The 22,302-nt window shown below is 48.0% G+C and overlaps 2 protein-coding genes across 4 annotated transcripts; one reads left to right on the top strand and one right to left on the bottom strand.

Annotated features, from left to right (window-relative positions):
• Positions 1–163: 163 nt before the first annotated feature.
• On the bottom strand, positions 164–11,801 carry si:dkey-154p10.3 (zinc finger protein 84). Of its 3 annotated transcripts, none has more exons than XM_034556412.1 (8): positions 11,691–11,801; positions 6,939–7,387; positions 5,942–6,566; positions 5,811–5,871; positions 5,259–5,420; positions 5,032–5,165; positions 918–1,041; positions 164–491 (listed from the first exon to the last, which is right to left on the bottom strand). In XM_034556412.1, exons 1-8 carry the CDS (start codon positions 11,719–11,721, stop codon positions 332–334), a joined length of 1,746 nt encoding a protein of 581 aa, XP_034412303.1. In that variant the 5' UTR covers positions 11,722–11,801; the 3' UTR covers positions 164–331. The 3 variants fall into 3 exon arrangements, with proteins under 3 accessions (XP_034412303.1, XP_034412305.1, XP_034412304.1); XM_034556414.1 differs by having other exon boundaries at positions 918–996; XM_034556413.1 differs by having other exon boundaries at positions 5,259–5,390.
• A 4,216-nt stretch (positions 11,802–16,017) lies between these two features.
• bfsp2 (beaded filament structural protein 2, phakinin) lies at positions 16,018–21,620 on the top strand. Its single transcript, XM_034556146.1, has 7 exons — positions 16,018–16,419; positions 17,044–17,126; positions 17,674–17,830; positions 17,961–18,122; positions 18,207–18,335; positions 20,734–20,975; positions 21,087–21,620. The coding sequence occupies exons 1-7, from the start codon at positions 16,018–16,020 to the stop codon at positions 21,151–21,153; spliced, it is 1,242 nt and encodes a 413-aa protein (XP_034412037.1). The 3' UTR covers positions 21,154–21,620.
• The last annotated feature ends 682 nt before the right edge of the window (positions 21,621–22,302 follow it).

Below are 22,302 nucleotides of genomic sequence, written 5' to 3'. Positions count from 1 at the left end.
TGCAGCAGGAGTCCATCAGCCTGAAGAGCTTTCCATCCTTAAGCGATTGATTAGCAGGAAGCTGACAGAATCAGGACGAGCTGCAGCTTTCTAAATATAAGGTTGCTTTAATATTCATCTTTATTATTATTATTATGTTATTCATCAGGAGGAGCACTGAGCATTATTGAAACCTGAAAGAGTTTTATTGAGACAGGTCATTTTGTAAAATTTGCTAGTTTTGTCACAGTGGAAATATTCTGGATAGAGTAAAAAACTGTAAATATCCAGCAGATAACAAACAAACAAACAATAAAAACCATCAAATGGGACACAGTAGCCCCGCCCACGATCAAAGTGTCCGATCCCCCGTGAGGTCACAGGCGTGGTGTCTGCGGATGTGTCTCAGCAGCAGCTGGCGGTCTGGACTCGAGTAGTTACACTGTTGGCATGGGAACGCCTCGCCGGTGTGATGGCGGCGAGCGTGGAGGTCCAAACTCTTCTTCTGGATACTGGGAACCAATCACAGCGGAGACACTCACATGAGGAACCAATCACAGCGGAGACACTCACATGAGGAACCAATCACAGCGGAGACACTCACATGAGGAACCAATCACAGCAGAGACACTCACATGAGGAACCAATCACAGCGGAGACACTCACATGAGGAACCAATCACAGCAGAGACACTCACATGAGGAACCAATCACAGCAGAGACACTCACATGAGGAACCAATCACAGCGGAGACACTCACATGAGGAACCAATCACAGCAGAGACACTCACATGAGGAACCAATCACAGCAGAGACACTCACATGAGGAACCAATCACAGCAGAGACACTCACATGAGGAACCAATCACAGCAGAGACACTCACATGAGGAACCAATCACAGCAGAGACACTCACATGAGGAACCAAATGTCGTGTTACCTGCTGTAGTCACAGTGTTGACAGCTGTACGGTTTCTCCTGGCTGTGAGTTCTACTGTGTCTGAGCAGAGAGCTGCGATCTATGGAAGCATACGGACACTCAGTACACCTGTACGGCTTCTCACCTGAGAGAGAGAGAACACGCACACAGTCAGCTTGAAACGTGTGTCCTCAAGTGTGTGTGCTACGTAAGTGTGTCCTCAGGTGTGTGTGTGCTACGTGTGTGTCCTCAGGTGTGTGTGTGCTACGTGTGTGTCCTCACATGAGTGCGTTACCTGTGTGTCCTCAGGTGTGTGCGTGTGTTACCTGTGTGTGTCCTCACATGTGTGTTACCTGTGTGTGTCCTCACATGAGTGTGCTACCTGTGTGTCCTACGTGTGTGTCCTCACATGAGTGCGTTACCTGTGTGTCCTCAGGTGTGTGTGTGTGCTACCTGTGTGTGTCCTCACATGTGTGTTACCTGTGTGTGTCCTCACATGAGTGTGCTACCTGTGTGTCCTCAGGTGTGTTACCTGTGTGTGTCGTCAGGTGTGTGTTACCTGTGTGTGTCCTCACATGAGTGTGCTACCTGTGTGTCCTCAGGTGTGTTACCTGTGTGTGTCCTCAGGTGTGTGTTACCTGTGTGTGTCCTCAGGTGTGTGTTACTTGTGTGTGTCCTCAGGAGTGTGTTACCTGTGTGTGTCCTCAGGAGTGTGTTACTTGTGTGTGTCTTCAGGTGTGTGTTACCTGTGTGTGTCCTCAGGTGTGTGTTACCTGTGTGTGTCCTCAGGTGTGTGCTACCTGTGTGTGTCCTCAGGTGTGTGCTCCCTGTGTGTGTCCTCAGGTGTGTGCTACCTGTGTGTGTCCTCAGGTGTGTGTGCTACCTGTGTGTGTCCTCAGGTGTGTGCTACCTGTGTGTGTCCTCAGGTGTGTGTGCTACCTGTGTGTGTCCTCAGGAGTGTGTTACTTGTGTGTGTCCTCACATGAGTGTGTTACCTGTGTGTGTCCTCAGGAGTGTGTTACTTGTGTGTGTCCTCAGGTGTGTGTTACCTGTGTGTGTCCTCAGGAGTGTGTTACTTGTGTGTGTCTTCAGGTGTGTGTTACCTGTGTGTGTCCTCAGGTGTGTGTTACCTGTGTGTGTCCTCAGGTGTGTGCTACCTGTGTGTGTCCTCAGGTGTGTGTGCTACCTGTGTGTGTCCTCAGGTGTGTGTGCTACCTGTGTGTGTCCTCACATGAGTGTGTTACCTGTGTGTGTCCTCAGGAGTGTGTTACTTGTGTGTGTCCTCAGGTGTGTGTCCTCAGGTGTGTGCTACCTGTGTGTGTCCTCAGGTGTCTGTTACCTGTGTGTGTCCTCAGGAGTGTGTTACTTGTGTGTGTCCTCACATGAGTGTGTTACCTGTGTGTGTCCTCAGGAGTGTGTTACTTGTGTGTGTCCTCAGGTGTGTGTCCTCAGGTGTGTGCTACCTGTGTGTGTCCTCAGGTGTGTGCTACCTGTGTGTGTCCTCAGGTGTGTGCTACCTGTGTGTGTCCTCAGGTGTGTGTTACCTGTGTGTGTCCTCAGGAGTGTGTTACTTGTGTGTGTCCTCAGGTGTGTGTTACCTGTGTGTGTCCTCAGGTGTGTGCTACCTGTGTGTGTCCTCAGGTGTGTGTTACCTGTGTGTGTCCTCAGGAGTGTGTTACTTGTGTGTGTCCTCAGGTGTGTGTTACCTGTGTGTGTCCTCAGGTGTGTGCTACCTGTGTGTGTCCTCAGGTGTGTGTTACCTGTGTGTGTCCTCAGGTGTGTGTTACCTGTGTGTGTCCTCAGGTGTGTGCTCCCTGTGTGTGTCCTCAGGTGTGTGTTACCTGTGTGTGTCCTCATGTGTGTGTTACCTGTGTGTGTCCTCATGTGTGTGTTACCTGTGTGTGTCCTCAGGTGTGTGCTACCTGTGTGTGTCCTCAGGTGTGTGTTACCTGTGTGTGTCCTCAGGTGTGTGTTACCTGTGTGTGTCCTCAGGTGTGTGCTACCTGTGTGTGTCCTCAGGTGTGTGCTACCTGTGTGTGTTACCTGTGTGTGTCCTCAGGAGTGTGTTACTTGTGTGTGTCCTCAGGTGTGTGTTACCTGTGTGTGTCCTCAGGTGTGTGCTACCTGTGTGTGTCCTCAGGTGTGTGTTACCTGTGTGTGTCCTCAGGAGTGTGTTACTTGTGTGTGTCCTCAGGTGTGTGTTACCTGTGTGTGTCCTCAGGTGTGTGCTACCTGTGTGTGTCCTCAGGTGTGTGTTACCTGTGTGTGTCCTCAGGTGTGTGTTACCTGTGTGTGTCCTCAGGTGTGTGCTACCTGTGTGTGTCCTCAGGTGTGTGCTCCCTGTGTGTGTCCTCAGGTGTGTGTTACCTGTGTGTGTCCTCAGGTGTGTGCTACCTGTGTGTGTCCTCAGGTGTGTGTTACCTGTGTGTGTCCTCAGGAGTGTGTTACTTGTGTGTGTCCTCAGGTGTGTGTTACTTGTGTGTGTCCTCAGGTGTGTGTTACCTGTGTGTGTCCTCAGGTGTGTGTTACCTGTGTGTGTCCTCAGGTGTGTGCTACCTGTGTGTGTCCTCAGGTGTGTGCTCCCTGTGTGTGTCCTCAGGTGTGTGTTACCTGTGTGTGTCCTCAGGTGTGTGCTACCTGTGTGTGTCCTCAGGTGTGTGCTACCTGTGTGTGTCCTCAGGTGTGTGCTACCTGTGTGTGTCCTCAGGTGTGTGTTACCTGTGTGTGTCCTCAGGAGTGTGTTACTTGTGTGTGTCCTCAGGTGTGTGTTACCTGTGTGTGTCCTCAGGTGTGTGCTACCTGTGTGTGTCCTCAGGTGTGTGTTACCTGTGTGTGTCCTCAGGAGTGTGTTACTTGTGTGTGTCCTCAGGTGTGTGTTACCTGTGTGTGTCCTCAGGTGTGTGCTACCTGTGTGTGTCCTCAGGTGTGTGTTACCTGTGTGTGTCCTCAGGTGTGTGTTACCTGTGTGTGTCCTCAGGTGTGTGCTCCCTGTGTGTGTCCTCAGGTGTGTGTTACCTGTGTGTGTCCTCATGTGTGTGTTACCTGTGTGTGTCCTCATGTGTGTGTTACCTGTGTGTGTCCTCAGGTGTGTGCTACCTGTGTGTGTCCTCAGGTGTGTGTTACCTGTGTGTGTCCTCAGGTGTGTGTTACCTGTGTGTGTCCTCAGGTGTGTGCTACCTGTGTGTGTCCTCAGGTGTGTGCTACCTGTGTGTGTTACCTGTGTGTGTCCTCAGGAGTGTGTTACTTGTGTGTGTCCTCAGGTGTGTGTTACCTGTGTGTGTCCTCAGGTGTGTGCTACCTGTGTGTGTCCTCAGGTGTGTGTTACCTGTGTGTGTCCTCAGGAGTGTGCTACCTGTGTGTGTCCTCAGGTGTGTGTTACCTGTGTGTGTCCTCAGGTGTGTGCTACCTGTGTGTGTCCTCAGGTGTGTGTTACCTGTGTGTGTCCTCAGGTGTGTGTTACCTGTGTGTGTCCTCAGGTGTGTGTTACCTGTGTGTGTCCTCAGGTGTGTGCTCCCTGTGTGTGTCCTCAGGTGTGTGTTACCTGTGTGTGTCCTCAGGTGTGTGCTACCTGTGTGTGTCCTCAGGTGTGTGTTACCTGTGTGTGTCCTCAGGAGTGTGTTACTTGTGTGTGTCCTCAGGTGTGTGTTACTTGTGTGTGTCCTCAGGTGTGTGTTACCTGTGTGTGTCCTCAGGTGTGTGTTACCTGTGTGTGTCCTCAGGTGTGTGCTACCTGTGTGTGTCCTCAGGTGTGTGCTCCCTGTGTGTGTCCTCAGGTGTGTGTTACCTGTGTGTGTCCTCAGGTGTGTGCTACCTGTGTGTGTCCTCAGGTGTGTGTTACCTGTGTGTGTCCTCAGGTGTGTGCTACCTGTGTGTGTCCTCAGGTGTGTGCTCCCTGTGTGTGTCCTCAGGTGTGTGTTACCTGTGTGTGTCCTCAGGTGTGTGCTCCCTGTGTGTGTCCTCAGGTGTGTGTTACCTGTGTGTGTCCTCAGGTGTGTGCTACCTGTGTGTGTCCTCAGGTGTGTGCTCCCTGTGTGTGTCCTCAGGTGTGTGTTACCTGTGTGTGTCCTCAGGTGTGTGTTACCTGTGTGTGTCCTCAGGAGTGTGTTACTTGTGTGTGTCCTCAGGTGTGTGTTACCTGTGTGTGTCCTCAGGTGTTGCAGCAGTGAGGCCTTCAGTCTGCTGCTGTAGGGACAGTGAGGACAGGTGAAGGGTCGCTCTCCTCCGTGCGTCCCCAGGTGACGCCTCAGAGTTAACTTAGTGGAGAACTTCCTGTTGATGAAACACATGACAGCTAAAACGTCCAATCACCTGTTGAAAACAATGACAGCATGTGGAGTGGTGGATTGTGGGTAATGTGTTCACCTGTGGCACAGAGGGCAACAGAAACCCGTCTCCTTGCCCTGCCTCTCTTCTGCTTCACTACTTCTGGTCTTCTTCTTCTTCTTCTTCTTCTTCTTCTTCTCCTCTGTGGCACTCGGCCGTCTGCTGGTCTGACTGGGAACCAACACGCACAGATACTGGTTTCTGATTGGGTAGAGGGCACGTGAAGAGGGTGGAGCCGTGAAAGTTCAATTGTTGGTGTTTATCACTAACAAGAGCGGCCATCTTTCCTGTGTGTTCAGGCTGCGCGGGTAATAACTATGGAATTATTACGAATCATCAATAACTTACAGAAACACTGTGTGCAATCGTCCACATTCTCTTCCTCTTCTCTCCAATTACCTCAATATTTATTCAAATATAAAAGGTATCGTTATCATTTCCATCGATCACAATATTCTGCTTCATTTCAATATTTGTTGTCAGATTTTTGAGGATATTTTTTAAAACATTAAGTCATGCATCACTTAATATGCTTAATGGTTTAGTTGTTGAGGTAAAACTTTTCACAATAAAAGCTTCTGATTGGTCTACCTGTCTGGACGCTCCGGCTCCTTCCCTCCTGCTCGTCCAATCAGCCGGCTCCTCCATCCGTCTGGAGGAAACAAATCAAAGGTCATTGACCATGTCTTGATGATCCCAAGCTGCAGTGGGCGGGGTCAGACCTGAGTGGTCGCTGTGGCGTGTTTGTTTGTGAGATCTCCGTGAGGTGGCGCTCCCGAATCTCCTCAGACAGACCGGACAGCTGAACTGCCTGGATGCTGCCGCCTTCTTCTTCTTCTTCTTCTTCTTCTTCTCCTGTTCCTCCTGTTCCTCCTCCTCCTCCTCCTCCTCCCTCCTCCTCCTCCTCCTGCAGTGGCTCCTCCAGTGTGGCTCCAGCTCCTCCCAGCTGTCGGCCGTCCAGCTGCAGCAGACGCAGCTGAACCCGCCAGCCACCCGGTGAGATCGGACGTGGACATCCAGCAGCCGCCTGGAAGGCAGTACCGCAGGGCACAGGAGGCACAATAGCCTCCGCCTGCTGGAGGGAGGCGTCCTGGTCCTGGTCCTGATCTCGCTCTGCGTCAGGCTGCCGGGCTGAGACAGGCAGGGGGAGTCCTCAGGTGGAGGGCAGGGGGGTCTGGAGGAGGGAGGAGGTTTGGTAGCCGAGATGCGACACAGCCCCAAAGTCATGAGGTGAGCGGACTGCGCCATCTCCTCCTGGGTGGCGGGGGGGTCGATGGGACAAGACAGATCCACTGAACCCCCCTTAAGAGGGAACATGGAGGACTCCTCCTCAAAGAGAGTGCTCACCTGCAGACAGAACAATGCATACTTTATATAAGGAATGAAATTAGCTAGTTTTGGTTTGATGACTAAATGAATAATAATAATAATAATAAATAAAAAAACACTACATCAATCTCTTTATGGCTAGAACACTTCAACATGGAATGTGTTCTGTTATTCCTGAGTCACATTCAGACTTTAGTCCAGTTCAGACCAGTAGGTCTCATTGGACTCTTTTATTAGGATTCTTTAGGAGCTCACTATCCCAAAATGCATTTCACATCAACCAGGAAGAGATGTAGACTGAGACTAACAGCTATTACTATGTTGGTCTCCTGAGATGAACTCAACAGGTGTGTTCTGTACTGAGAAAAGTGTGTGCGTCAGGTGTGTCACCTCACAGGTGTGCGCAACATGCAGCCCACCCTCGCTGCTGATGTCACAGGTGGGCGGGCTCATGTTGTCCAGCATGTTGTAGAGCAGGAAGTCTTCATCCTCGTCGCTCTGCTTCGACTCCGCGCTCAGATCAAACTGATAGGGTGACGCCCCCTGGCGGAGCCCTGCCTCCTCTCTGTCATCAGCCCCGCCCTCTACGTTGCCCTCCTCCAGGTACGTGAGCGTGAGGGGACGGTGCCTGACCTGCAGGTGGCTGCTGATGGAGGCCTTCAGGCCGCAGGTGAACTGACAAAGTTTACAGCGATAAAGCTCCACCATAAAGGACTCCACCAGCCCCCCCGACATACCTTCCACCTCCCCACAGTACAGACTGGAGTTCACAGCCCCGCCCATCAGCTGCAGAGTCACAGGACTGATGTCGCGGTACCGCTGCTTCACCGACGACATCACTGAAAGCAGAAGAATGCACTTCATTCAGAGTACTTCCAGGCTGAACCACATGGGATCCAGACATGACAGAGACCAGAGGAGATGAAATGACGGGTAACGTTTCATTGAGGGCGTGGCCTCGTACGAGATCTGACTTCAGAAGTACATTGCACTGTTTCAATGTTGACCTGGTTGATGTTACCTTCACCCAAAACCAACCTCAGCTATCTCTGACTATCTGACATTTAAACAGACAGTAATATTAGACCAATTTCAAATCTCTAATTTTTTAACGAAATGTTAGAGGCAGTTTTTAAATAAGCCAAGAAGCATTTTAAACTCAAACACTCAATTTGAAATGCTGTAATTCATTCACTGTTCATTTTGACCACAGTAACATGGTACCACAGTAACATGGTACCAGAGTAACATAGTACCACAGTAACAGAGTAACATAGTAACAGAGTACCAGAGTAACAGAGTACCAGACTTACAGAGTTACATAGTACCAGAGTAACATAGTACCAGAGTAACAGAGTACCAGACTTACAGAGTTACATAGTACCTGAGTAACATAGTACCTGAGTAACATAGTACCAGAGTAACATAGTACCTTAGTACCAGAGTAACATAGTACCAGACTTACAGAGTTACATAGTACCACAGTAACATAGTACCAGAGTAACAGAGTAACATAGTACCAGAGTAACAGAGTACCAGAGTAACAGAGTACCAGACTTACAGAGTTACATAGTACCAGAGTAACATAGTACCAGAGTAACAGAGTACCAGACTTACAGAGTTACATAGTACCTGAGTAACATAGTACCTGAGTAACATAGTACCAGAGTAACATAGTACCTTAGTACCAGAGTAACATAGTACCTTAGTACCAGAGTAACATAGTACCACAGTAACATAGTACCACAGTAACATAGTACCAGAGTAACATAGTACCAGAGTAACATGGTACCACAGTAACATGGTACCACAGTAACATGGTACCACAGTAACATGGTACCAGAGTAACATGGTACCAGAGTAACATGGTACCACAGTAACATAGTACCAGAGTACCAGACTTACAGAGTTACATAGTACCACAGTAACATAGTACCTGAGTAACATAGTACCTGAGTAACATAGTACCTGAGTACCAGAGTAACATAGTACCAGAGTAACATAGTACCAGAGTAACATAGTACCAGAGTAACAGAGTACCAGACTTACAGAGTAACATGGTACCACAGTAACATGGTCCCAGAGTAACATGGTACCAGAGTAACATGGTACCACAGTAACATAGTACCAGAGTAACAGAGTACCAGACTTAAAGAGTAACATAGTACCACAGTAACATAGTACCTGAGTAACATAGTACCAGAGTAACATAGTACCTTAGTACCACAGTAACATAGTACCACAGTAACATAGTACCAGAGTAACATAGTACCACAGTAACATAGTACCAGAGTACCATAGTACCAGAGTAACATAGTACCAGAGTACCATAGTAACATAGTACCAGAGTAACATAGTACCACAGTAACATAGTACCAGAGTAACATAGTACCTTAGTACCACAGTAACATAGTACCACAGTAACATAGTACCAGAGTAACATAGTACCACAGTAACATAGTACCACAGTAACATAGTACCACAGTAACATAGTAACATAGTACCAGAGTAACATAGTACCAGAGTACCATAGTACCAGAGTACCATAGTAACATAGTAACATAGTACCACAGTAACATAGTACCAGAGTACCAGAGTAACATAGTACCAGAGTAACATAGTACCAGAGTACCAGAGTAACATAGTACCACAGTAACATAGTACCACAGTTACATAGTACCACAGTAACATAGTACCACAGTAACATAGTACCACAGTAACATAGTACCTGAGTAACATAGTACCAGAGTAACAGAGTACCAGACTTACAGAGTAACATAGTACCACAGTAACATAGTACCCGAGTAACAGAGTACCAGACTTACAGAGTAACATAGTACCACAGTAACATAATACCACAGTAACATAGTACCAGAGTAACATAGTACCAGAGTAACATAGTAACATAGTACCAGAGTAACATAGTACCAGAGTAACATAGTACCAGAGTAACATAGTACCACAGTACCAGAGTAACATAGTACCAGAGTAACATAGTACCACAGTAACATAGTACCACAGTAACATAGTACCACAGTAACATAGTACCAGAGTAACATAGTACCACAGTAACATAGTACCACAGTAACATAGTACCACAGTAACACAGTAACACAGTAACATAGTACCACAGTAACACAGTAACATAGTACCACAGTAACATAGTACCAGAGTAACATAGTACCACAGTAACATAGTACCACAGTAACATAGTACCAGAGTAACATAGTACCAGAGTAACATAGTACCACAGTAACATAGTACCTGAGTAACATAGTACCTGAGTAACATAGTACCACAGTAACATAGTACCACAGTAACATAGTACCACAGTAACATAGTAACACAGTACCAGAGTAACATAGTACCAGAGTAACATAGTAACATAGTAACATAGTAACATAGTACCAGAGTAACATAGTACCTGAGTAACATAGTACCTGAGTAACATAGTACCACAGTAACATAGTACCACAGTAACATAGTACCAGAGTAACATAGTACCAGAGTAACATAGTACCAGAGTAACATAGTACCAGAGTAACAGAGTAACATAGTACCACAGTAACATAGTACCAGAGTAACATAGTACCACAGTAACATAGTACCACAGTAACATAGTACCAGAGTAACATAGTACCAGAGTAACATAGTACCACAGTAACATAGTACCACAGTAACATAGTACCACAGTACCATAGTACCAGAGTAACATAGTACCACAGTAACATAGTACCACAGTAACATAGTACCAGAGTAACATAGTACCACAGTAACATAGTACCACAGTAACATAGTACCAGAGTAACATAGTACCACAGTAACATAGTACCAGAGTAACTATGTTACTGTGGTAACATAGTACCACAGTAACATAGTACCACAGTAACATAGTACCAGAGTAACATAGTACCACAGTAACATAGTACCACAGTAACATAGTACCAGAGTAACATAGTACCACAGTAACATAGTACCACAGTAACATAGTACCACAGTACCATAGTACCAGAGTAACATAGTACCACAGTAACATAGTACCACAGTAACATAGTACCAGAGTAACATAGTACCACAGTAACATAGTACCACAGTAACATAGTACCAGAGTAACATAGTACCACAGTAACATAGTACCACAGTAACATAGTACCACAGTAACATAGTACCACAGTAACATAGTACCAGAGTAACTATGTTACTGTGGTAACATAGTACCACAGTAACATAGTACCACAGTAACATAGTACCAGAGTAACATAGTACCAGAGTAACATAGTACCACAGTAACATAGTACCACAGTAACATAGTACCAGAGTAACATAGTACCAGAGTAACATAGTACCACAGTAACATAGTACCACAGTAACATAGTACCAGAGTAACATAGTACCACAGTAACATAGTACCACAGTAACATAGTACCACAGTAACATAGTACCAGAGTAACATAGTACCACAGTAACATAGTACCACAGTAACATAGTACCAGAGTAACATAGTACCAGAGTAACATAGTACCACAGTAACATAGTACCAGAGTAACATAGTACCACAGTAACATAGTACCACAGTAACATAGTACCACAGTAACATAGTACCACAGTAACATAGTACCAGAGTAACATAGTACCACAGTAACATAGTACCACAGTAACATAGTACCAGAGTAACATAGTACCACAGTAACATAGTACCACAGTAACATAGTACCAGAGTAACATAGTACCACAGTAACATAGTACCACAGTAACATAGTACCACAGTAACATAGTACCAGAGTAACATAGTACCACAGTAACATAGTACCACAGTAACATAGTACCAGAGTAACATAGTACCACAGTAACATAGTACCACAGTAACATAGTACCACAGTAACATAGTACCAGAGTAACATAGTACCAGAGTAACATAGTACCACAGTAACATAGTACCACAGTAACATAGTACCACAGTAACATAGTACCACAGTAACATAGTACCAGAGTAACATAGTACCAGAGTAACATAGTACCACAGTAACATAGTACCACAGTAACATAGTACCAGAGTAACATAGTACCAGAGTAACATAGTACCACAGTAACATAGTACCACAGTAACATAGTACCAGAGTAACATAGTAACGTGATGCTAACCGGCGCTTTTAAGCCGGTTCTTCGGCGTCATCACTGCTTCCGTGTTACGCAGCACGCGGGCGCGTGAGCTTCAGGGGCACATTAACCAGGTGAATGAAGTATAAAACTCACCGGCTGTTCGTCCTGCTGGAAACGCATCGCTTCTGTTTACTTCCGCTTTCCCTCCGAGCGAGACTGACGTCACGTCCGGGAGCTTCACCCGGTTCTGTGTACATCCGGGTACTTCCCAAATCTTCAGGCTGCGGTGGAATCGGAACTGAGAGAAATTACATGAAGTCTCTAATTTATTTATTTAAATATTTGTATTTGTTATTCTTTTGCACATGTATCATTTCATAAATGTTCAGTAATAACGGTAACATACATTTAAATGCAGTTAAACTAAACAAGCCAGGGGGAAAACGCAGAGAAAAATATAATAGTTAGATAGAAAAAAATATAATCAATAAATGTATAATACATGCCATTTCCTCAAATGTTCTTTCATAGCTAAAGAATCTAAATATAACATGTTCATAAAATAATGCAAACACTTTTTAAAGTTACATTACAATAAAACACGATCAATTCATCAATTTCATAAACTATTCATTACATTACTGCGACTTACAATAAGTGCATTAAACCATGAGTCCAAACTCAGAACAACAAGAATCAAGCAAGTACAATTTCTTCAATAAAGTTAAACTACAGAGTGCTATCAGTAAGAGACATTTAAGTGCTACTAGAGTGTTAAACTACAAAGTGCTATCGGTAAGAGACATTTAAGTGCTACTAAAGTGCTACTACGGCTCTACCTTCCCTATTCAAGGTATAGTCACTAAGATGTGTTTTTAGTCTGTAGAGACTTCCTGTCCTGATGTCAATGGGGAGCTCGTTCCACCAATGAGGAGCCAGCACAGCAAACAGTCTGACTTTGAGTGTTTAGCTCGAAGTGAAGGAGCTACAAGCCGATTGGCCGAAGCCGAGCGAAGTGAACGGGCTGGGGTGTGAGGTTAGACCATGTCCTGGGTGTGAGGTTAGACCATGTCCTGGGTGTGAGGTTAGACCATGTCCTGGGTGTGAGGTTAGACCATGTCCTGGATGTGAGGTTAGACCATGTCCTGGGTGTGAGGTTAGACCATGTCCTGGATGTGAGGTTAGACCATGTCCTGGGTGTGAGGTTAGACTATGTCCTGGATGTAGACCGGACCCGATCTGTTCGCAGCACGGTACGCAAGTACCAATGTTTTGAAGCGGATGCTGCAGCCACCGGTAACCAGTGAAGGTCGCGGAGGAGCGGAGGATTGTGGGTAAATTTCGGGAGGTTGAAGACCAGTCGAGCAGCTGCATTCTGGATGAGCTGTAGAGGTCGAATGGCATTAGCAGGTAGACCTGAAGGAGGGAGTTACAGTAGTCCAGCCGTGAGATGACCAGAGCCTGGACCAGAACCTGGACCAGAACCTGTGCCGCCTTCTGAGTAAGAAGAGGTCGTATTCTCCTGATGTTGTACAGCATGTACCTACAGTAGCGTGTTATTGTGGTAATGTTGGCAGTCAGGGAGAGTTGACTGACAGGTGTCACACCGAGGTTCCTGGCAGTCGGGGGCGGGGCCAACACTGAGTTGGTGTGCGGACATCCACTGAGAGATGTCAGTCAGACATCCACTGAGAGATGTCAGTCAGACATCCACTGAGATGTCGGTCAGACATCCACTGAGAGATGTCAATCAGACATCCACTGAGATGTCGGTCAGACATCCACTGAGAGATGTCAGTCAGACAGGCAGAGATTTGTGCTGCTACCTGTGTTTCGGATTGGGGAAACGAGAGGATCAGTTGGGTGTCGTCAGCATAGCTGTGGTAGGTGAAGCCATGAGAGGGAATGACAGAGAGAGAGAGTTGGTGTACAGAGGGAAGAGAAGAGGACCAAGGACTGAGCCCTGAGGGACCCCAGTAGTCAGAGGACAAGGCTCAGACACAGATCCTCTCCAGGTTACCCGGTAAGAGCGGTCGGTGAGGTAGGATGAGAAGAGTGAGAGCAGAGCCTGAGATACCAGGTCCTGGAGGGAGGACATGAGGATCTGGTGGTTCACTGTGTCAAAGGCAGCAGAAAGGTCTAGAAGGATGAGGACAGAGGAGAGAGAGGCTGCTCTAGCAGTGTGAAGCTTTAACTTTTCTATTCCTTCTTTTTTCTATTCCAACCTTGTTAATGAAGTAATACTTTGAATACTATTTTGTAAAACATATTATTATTAATATTATCAACCACACCAGATATGTCTTTAGATTAAACCTGAGACTAATAGTGCAAATCAATTCAATTCAGTTACTCTTTTTTTGAATGTATTTATTTACACAATTCAAACAATAAAATAAAAATCACAACAGAGATAAATGAATCAGTGCAGTAAGAGACAAAAAGCCAACTGGGCTTTATTTGAAGCCTCCCTCTATATAATATTTAAAATCTCCCTTCAGGAGAGCAACAGAGGAGGATCCCTCTCCCCGGATGGACAGAAGCTATAGATGTCATGTGACCAGATGAACAGAGTTGCAGAGTTACATAAACACATTCAATAAATATGACAGAAATTATGAATAATTAGTAGTAGGCATGGGCCAAGCATCAGATACAGTCAGGTCCAATGGACCCTCTGAGAGGTGAAGTCACAAATACTCCGGGGAGGAAGCAGAGTTAGTAAGGTAATCTCTCCTCTGTCCTTATCCTTCACACTACTAGAGCATCCTCTCTCATCTATCCTTATCCTTCTAGACCTTTCTGCTGCCTTTGACAGTAAACCACCAGATCATTATTTCATCCTTCCAGGACCTGGTATCTCGGGCTCTGTGCTCTCTCACTCTTCTCATGCTACCTCAACGACCACACCTACCAGGTAACATGGAGAGGATCTGTGTCTGAGCCTTGTCCTACTGGGGTCCCTCAGGGCTCAGTCCTGGGTCCTCTCCTCTTCTCTCTGTACACCAACTCTCTCGGCTCTGTCATTCGCTCGCATGGCTTCTCCTACCATAGCTACTTACTTATGGTATTACTTATGGTAACACCTATCTGGGTCTGACTATAGGAAGTACCACATAGAACACACCATAAGTTACACCTATCTGGGTCTGACTACAGGAAGTACCACCATAGAAGACAGCATGAGTTACACCTATATGGGTCTGACTACAGGAAGTACCACATAGAACACACCATGAGTTACACCTATCTGGGTCTGACTACAGGAAGTACCACATAGAACACACTATGAGTTACACCTATCTGGGTCTGACTACAGGAAGTACCACATAGAACACCATGAGTTACACCTATCTGGGTCTGACTACAGGAAGTACCTCATAGAACACACCATGAGTTACACCTATCTGGGTCTGACTACAGGAAGTACCACCATAGAACACACCATGAGTTACACCTATCTGGGTCTGACTACAGGAAGTACCACATAGAACACACCTATGAGTTACACCTATCTGGGTCTGACTACAGGAAGTACCACATAGAACACACCATGAGTTACACCTATCTGGGTCTGACTACAGGAAGTACCACATAGAACACACCATGAGTTACACCTATCTGGGTCTGACTACAGGAAGTACCACCATAGAACACACCTATGAGTTACACCTATCTGGGTCTGACTACAGGAAGTACTACATAGAACACACCTATGAGTTACACCTATCTGGGTCTGACTACAGGAAGTACCACCATAGAACACACCTATGAGTTACACCTATCTGGGTCTGACTACAGGAAGTACTACATAGAACACACCATGAGTTACACCTATCTGGGTCTGACTATTACAGCCTCAGGGAGTTTCAGCCTGGCAGTGAATGCACTAAAAGAAAAGGAGAGAGAGAGAGAGAGAGAGAGACATGACTCATAACTCTGAAGGACGAATGTTCTGTGTTTCTGATTTTATCTGACAGGAAACTTCAGATCAAAGACAAATGTGTCTCACCTGTTATCCACTTCCTGTTGACCATTTCCTGTCTGAAGAAACAACATCGGAAACATCTGTTCAGCCGGATGTTTCATTAGAACTAATATAATGTTTATTTCACTGATTTATGTTTCAAAGAGTCAAATACAACAGAGTGTGTGTGTGTGTGTGTGTGTGTGACCTCTCTGCTTCAGGACTCTTCCTGACCCCCCTCTGCTGATGCAGCTGAAACCAGACTCTGTATTTCCAAAGAACAAAGACGCAGCAACACAAACAGGTCCTGAACAAAGGCGGCCATGTTTCCAGAATGCCGTCCTCCCATAAATCCCGGCGCGAGCGGCTCCGGGTGGTTTGACCCTGGAGCCGCCGACCATCATGCCTCTGCCCCGACGCCGCTCATCCTTCCTGGGACAGCCGTCCTCTTGCGGGCGGATCGGCTTGTCCGTCGCCCCCCGCGGTGTCTTTGTGGGCTCTGCCCCCCCCATGGGAGGGGCCTCCTGCCTTGGGACGCGGGTGTCCCGGCGGGCTCTGGGAATCAGCAGCGTGTTCCTGCAGGGCATGAGGAGCAGCGCGGCACCCGTCCTGCCCCGGGCCGGCGAGCGCACGGCGGCCACCGGACTGAACGGCTGCCTGATGGAGTACAGAGACAAAGTCAGAGCCCTGGAGCAGCTCAACCAACAGCTGGAGGAACAGATCCGGCTCTGTCTGGACCGCCAGGCATCCAGCGCCGGAGCCTGGGGGCCCCTCAGGAGGGAGTGGGAGGATGTCTACAGACAGGTAAGGACAGGTGGGGGAGGACGTCTACAGGGAGGTAAGGACAGGTGGGGGAGGACGTCTACAGGGAGGTAAGGACAGGTGGGGGAGGACTTCTACAGGGAGGTGAGGGCAGGTGGGGGAGGACTTCTAAAGGGAGGTGAGGGCAGGTGGGGGAGGACGTCTACAGGGATGTGAGGGCAGGTGGGGGAGGACTTCTAAAGGTAGGTGAGGGCAGGTGAGGGAGGACGTCTACAGGGAGGTGAGAACAGGTGGGGGAGGACGTCTACAGGGAGGTGAGGGCAGGTGGGGGAGGACGTCTACAGGGAGGTGAGAACAGGTGGGGGAGGACGTCTACAGGGAGGTGAGAACAGGTGGGGGAGGACGTCTACAGGGAGGTGAGGTTCAGGTGGGGGAGGACGTCTACAGGGAGGTGAGAACAGGTGGGGGAGGACTTCTAAAGGGAGGTGAGGGCAGGTGGGGGAGGACTTCTACAGGGAGGTGAGGGCAGGTGTAGTTGGTCAGCAGGTGGAGCTGCAGCAGAGACAGATTACATGGTCATCAGGGGTCCTTGTGAGACGGCAGCTGATCACAGATCACAGATCAGGCAACATGTTACTTCCTGTTCACATCCTCCGTTTCCTGCAGGTCAGTGAAGCCATCCTGGACAGCGCTCGGCTGATGCTGCAGACGGAGAACGTTCAGGCCAACGCAGAGGACTTCAAGGACCGGTCAGAGGACACACACACAGGCTCCTTTACAGGACTTACATTCATTTCCTGTTGACTTACCATAACCCTAACACTAACCATACCCAACCTGATTCTCTCACACACACACACACAGAAATTAATCAGCTCCTGTCATGTAACATTGAATATTTATCCCTTCTACATCCACCCAATTACACTTTAGTGTCAGTGAGGCCCTTATTGGACCATTGTTAACCCTCTTATGTCACACATCTTCTTAACCTCAGTTGGACCAGGTTTAAGTAGACCTCAGTTAGACCAGGTTTAAGTAAACATCAGTTAGACCAGGTTATACCTCAGTCAGTTAGACCTGGTTTAAGTAGACATTAGGTAAACCAGGTTAGACCTCAGTTAAACTAGGTTTAAATAGACATTGGGTAGACCAGGTTAGACCAGGTTTAAGTAAACATCAGTTAGACCAGGTTATACCTCAGTCAGTTAGACCTGGTTTAAGTAGACATTAGGTAGACCAGGTTAGACCAGGTTTAGGTTCAGAGGAAGGACTAGCATGTACTTGGTTGTGCAGGTTTGAGAACGAGCAGCCGTTCAGGAAGGCGGTGGAGGAGGAGATCAGCTCTCTGTACAAAGTGATTGAGGACGCCGACCTGACAAAGGCCGAGCTCGGGGAGCAGATGGAGAACATGAGGGTGGAGCTACGCAACCTGGAGCACAACCACGAGCAGGTCCCACCACAAACTAGATGTTACCTTGCCATGTGACCGGCCTATTTCCTGTCCGTCTGTCATGTGACCTGTCTACTTCCTGTCCTACTGTCATCGTATCTGTCTACTTCCTGTCTGTCTGTCCTTCCAGGACGTGCGAGTCCTTTACAGTCAGATGGCAGGACTTGAGGTGGACGAACCCGATGCTCCCATAGAAACCAGTCTGGACCAGATCCTGGCCTACATCAGGAGCCACTGGGAGAAGGTGACGGAGAGGAACCGAGCCGAGACGGACAGCTACCAGGAGTGTAAGGTGAGGACATCTCACCTGCACAGGTGTCCTCTCGTGTTGGCCTGTTCATTAAGGTGTGTGTTCATGGTGTGTGTGTTGCTGCAGGAGGCGCAGTGTGTGAGCAGCAGACTGAGTCCCGAGGTGGAGCAGGTGGAGGCGCTGAAGGCCGAGTGTCATGACAACGGCTGTAAGATCCAGAGTCTGCAGGCGGAGACCGAGTCCATCAGAGCGCTAGTGAGACACCTCCATCACTAGCCTCCATTACTAACCTCCATCACTAGCCTCCGTCACCACTAGCCTCCATCACTAACCTCCATCACCACTAACCTCCATCACTAACCTCCAGCACCACTAGCCTCCATCACCACTAACCTCCATCACTAACCTCCAGCACCACTAGCCTCCATCACTAACCTTCATCACTAGCCTCCATCACCACTAGCCTCCATCACTAGCCTCCATCACCACTAACCTCCATCACTAACCTCCAGCACCACTAGCCTCCATCACCACTAGCCTCCATCACCACTAACCTCCATCACCACTAGCCTCCATCACTAACCTCCATCACCACTAACCTCCATCACCACTAACCTCCATCACTAACCTCCAGCACCACTAGCCTCCAGCACCACTAGCCTCCATCACTAACCTTCATCACTAGCCTCCATCACCACTAGCCTCCATCACTAACCTTCATCACTAGCCTCCATCACCACTAACCTCCATCACCACTAGCCTCCATCACTAACCTCCAGCACCACTAGCCTCCATCACCACTAACCTCCATCACTAACCTCCAGCACCACTAGCCTCCATCACTAACCTTCATCACTAGCCTCCATCACCACTAGCCTCCATCACTAACCTCCAGCACCACTAGCCTCCATCACCACTAACCTCCATCACTAACCTCCAGCACCACTAGCCTCCATCACTAACCTTCATCACTAGCCTCCATCACCACTAGCCTCCATCACTAACCTTCATCACTAGCCTCCATCACCACTAACCTCCATCACCACTAGCCTCCATCACTAACCTCCATCACCACTAACCTCCATCACTAACCTCCAGCACCACTAGCCTCCATCACCACTAGCCTCCATCACTAGCCTCCATCACCACTAGCCTCCATCACTAGCCTCCATCACCACTAGCCTCCATCACTAACCTCCAGCACCACTAGCCTCCATCACCACTAGCCTCCATCACTAACCTCCATCACCACTAGCCTCCATCACTAACCTCCATCACCACTAGCCTCCATCACCACTAACCTCCATCACCACTAGCCTCCATCACCACTAGCCTCCATCACTAACCTCCATCACCACTAACCTCCATCACCACTAGCCTCCATCACTAGCCTCCATCACCACTAGCCTCCATCACCACTAGCCTCCATCACTAGCCTCCATCACCACTAGCCTCCATCACTAGCCTCCATCACCACTAGCCTCCATCACCACTAACCTCCATCACCACTAGCCTCCATCACTAGCCTCCATCACCACTAGCCTCCATCACCACTAGCCTCCATCACCACTAGCCTCCATCACTAGCCTCCATCACCACTAACCTCCATCACCACTAGCCTCCATCACTAACCTCCATCACCACTAGCCTCCATCACTAGCCTCCATCACTAGCCTCCATCACCACTAGCCTCCATCACCACTAACCTCCATCACCACTAGCCTCCATCACTAGCCTCCATCACCACTAGCCTCCATCACCAGCCTCCATCACCACTAACCTCCATCACCACTAGCCTCCATCACTAGCCTCCATCACCACTAGCCTCCATCACCACTAACCTCCATCACTAGCCTCCATCACCACTAGCCTCCATCACCACTAGCCTCCATCACTAGCCTCCATCACTAGCCTCCATCACCACTAGCCTCCATCACCACTAACCTCCATCACCACTAACCTCCATCACCACTAGCCTCCATCACCACTAGCCTCCATCACTAGCCTCCATCACCACTAGCCTCCATCACCACTAGCCTCCATCACCACTAACCTCCATCACTAGCCTCCATCACTAGCCTCCATCACTAGCCTCCATCACCACTAACCTCCATCACCACTAGCCTCCATCACTAACCTCCATCACCACTAGCCTCCATCACTAGCCTCCATCACTAGCCTCCATCACCACTAGCCTCCATCACCACTAGCCTCCATCACTAGCCTCCATCACCACTAGCCTCCATCACTAGCCTCCATCACCACTAGCCTCCATCACTAACCTCCAGCACCACTAGCCTCCATCACCACTAGCCTCCATCACTAACCTCCAGCACCACTAGCCTCCATCACCACTAGCCTCCATCACTAACCTCCATCACCACTAGCCTCCATCACTAGCCTCCATCACTAGCCTCCATCACCACTAGCCTCCATCACCACTAGCCTCCATCACCACTAGCCTCCATCACCACTAGCCTCCAGCACCACTAGCCTCCATCACCACTAGCCTCCATCACTAGCCTCCATCACTAGCCTCCATCACCACTAGCCTCCATCACCACTAACCTCCATCACCACTAGCCTCCATCACTAGCCTCCATCACCACTAGCCTCCATCACCACTAGCCTCATGTGTGTTGCCGTCCTACAGAGACGTGGTCTGGAGAGCTCCCTGGGCGACGCTCGGCACTGGCATGACGTGGAGCTGCAGAACTTGGGCTCAGTGGTGGCCAAGCTGGAGGCGGAGCTCGTCGACGTGCACGGCGAGATTGAACAGCAGCGGCGCGACTACGACACGCTGCTGAGCAACAAGCAGCGCCTGGAGCAAGAGATCAGCATGTACCACGGCATCCTGGACGGAGAGGAGAGTCGCTTCCAGCCCGCAGAGACCCCGTGAGTCCGCCGCCAGACCGGGGTCCAGGTTATGAGATAACACATCATAGAAACATCTGAAACACAGCCTTTAATTACTGTGAACATTAATGATTACCAATACCCGTCCAGGTGTTCAGGTCTACGTTCAGAGCCTGAGGGGGCAACCAGTGCTGCTCCTGGACCTCCAGCACAGTGATCCCAGTGGAGGATCTGAAGAGCAGACTGAAGTGGAAGATGTTCTACCTGCGACTTGTGCAGGTGTGAGATGCTGAGAACCTGCAGCAGAAGTGTGAATGTGGTGTAATATCAGAACAAGTCCTCAAGTCTTCTGGGAACAGGTTTACCGGAGGACTGCTGAAAGGGTCCAGAGTATACAAGCTTCTGGTTCTAGATCAGATCGGACTCAACGGAACCAGAAAACAGTCATTCAGGGAGATCTCCTTCGAGCTCAGTAGACCATCAGCATTGAAAGGTTATTGGTCAACGGGGAACTCACTGTGATGTCACTGGTTAGATTCTGCTTCTGTAATCAGCTGCAATGACGACTAAAAATAATAAAGGATGATCTTCTCTTCATATGTTAGTTTGGAGTCAGAAACATACGATAACTCCGACATGACTTGAACGCACCATTAGAGCCTGGCACCTTTCCATTGGTCCCCTGAATGCACCGTTACACTAGTGACCAACTCAAAGAGTTGACCTTAAGTTGACCTTAACGCGCATGGAGCATAAATCAGCAATAAGGTGATTAAACGCACCTCAGATGTGATCAATAAAGAGAACCCTGAAGCAAGAAGTTCAGATCATTGGGTTTGATTGACAGCTGAAACATAAACACATTTATTGATCAGTGTGACCTCACAGGAAGTGATTTATGTTCATACTTTGTAATTAAAACCTTGGAGATCTTTAAATCCATGATGGAGTCTGGTTGTTTTGTTTCTTGTTCACACACATCAGAATATCATCATTCTGAACAAAGACCAGACTCTTTAATGATGAATCTGACTCAATAAAACATGAGGGCTCAATAACCGTTTCATCTGAACTCACCAGGAAATGCAATCTAGAGCTTTTGTTCATTAGGATTTAAAATAAACTAATTTACCTTTCTGATTTATTCATTTTGTGTTCATGGCCGTCATCAGCATGTCAAGTGACATCAATGCTGCGGTAGAAAGGGGGCGGTGTCCACTGAGTGGAACATTAAATAACAATATATAAATATACATATATTTATAAATAAACATATACATATTTACCCTCAGTATGAATCAACCTTCATTGATTGAAGTGTCTGAAGAAGTTCATCCTCATGAGGTCGTGGTTCCTGTCTGCAGAG

The sequence above is a fragment of the Cyclopterus lumpus genome, chromosome 17 (genome assembly GCF_009769545.1).
Source record: "Cyclopterus lumpus isolate fCycLum1 chromosome 17, fCycLum1.pri, whole genome shotgun sequence".
NCBI lineage: Eukaryota > Metazoa > Chordata > Actinopteri > Perciformes > Cyclopteridae > Cyclopterus > Cyclopterus lumpus.
The sequence above is the reverse complement of the archived record's forward strand: the minus strand, read 5'-3'. Positions and strand labels throughout refer to the sequence as shown.

Excerpts from the sequence above, each read along its gene's own strand:
- bfsp2 (XM_034556146.1), top strand. The coding sequence starts at position 16,018 with ATGCCTCTGCCCCGACGCCGCTCATCCTTCCTGGGACAGCCGTCCTCT. Across the intron at positions 17,127-17,673 it reads GCAGAGGACTTCAAGGACCG|GTTTGAGAACGAGCAGCCGT; the intron begins GTCAGAGGACAC and ends TTGGTTGTGCAG. Across the intron at positions 17,831-17,960 it reads TGGAGCACAACCACGAGCAG|GACGTGCGAGTCCTTTACAG; the intron begins GTCCCACCACAA and ends CTGTCCTTCCAG.
- si:dkey-154p10.3 (XM_034556412.1), bottom strand. The coding sequence starts at position 11,721 with ATGACGCCGAAGAACCGGCTTAAAAGCGCCG. Across the intron at positions 6,567-6,938 it reads ATGTTGCGCACACCTGTGAG|GTGAGCACTCTCTTTGAGGA; the intron begins GTGACACACCTG and ends TTCTGTCTGCAG. Across the intron at positions 5,166-5,258 it reads TGTTGCCCTCTGTGCCACAG|GAAGTTCTCCACTAAGTTAA; the intron begins GTGAACACATTA and ends TTTCATCAACAG.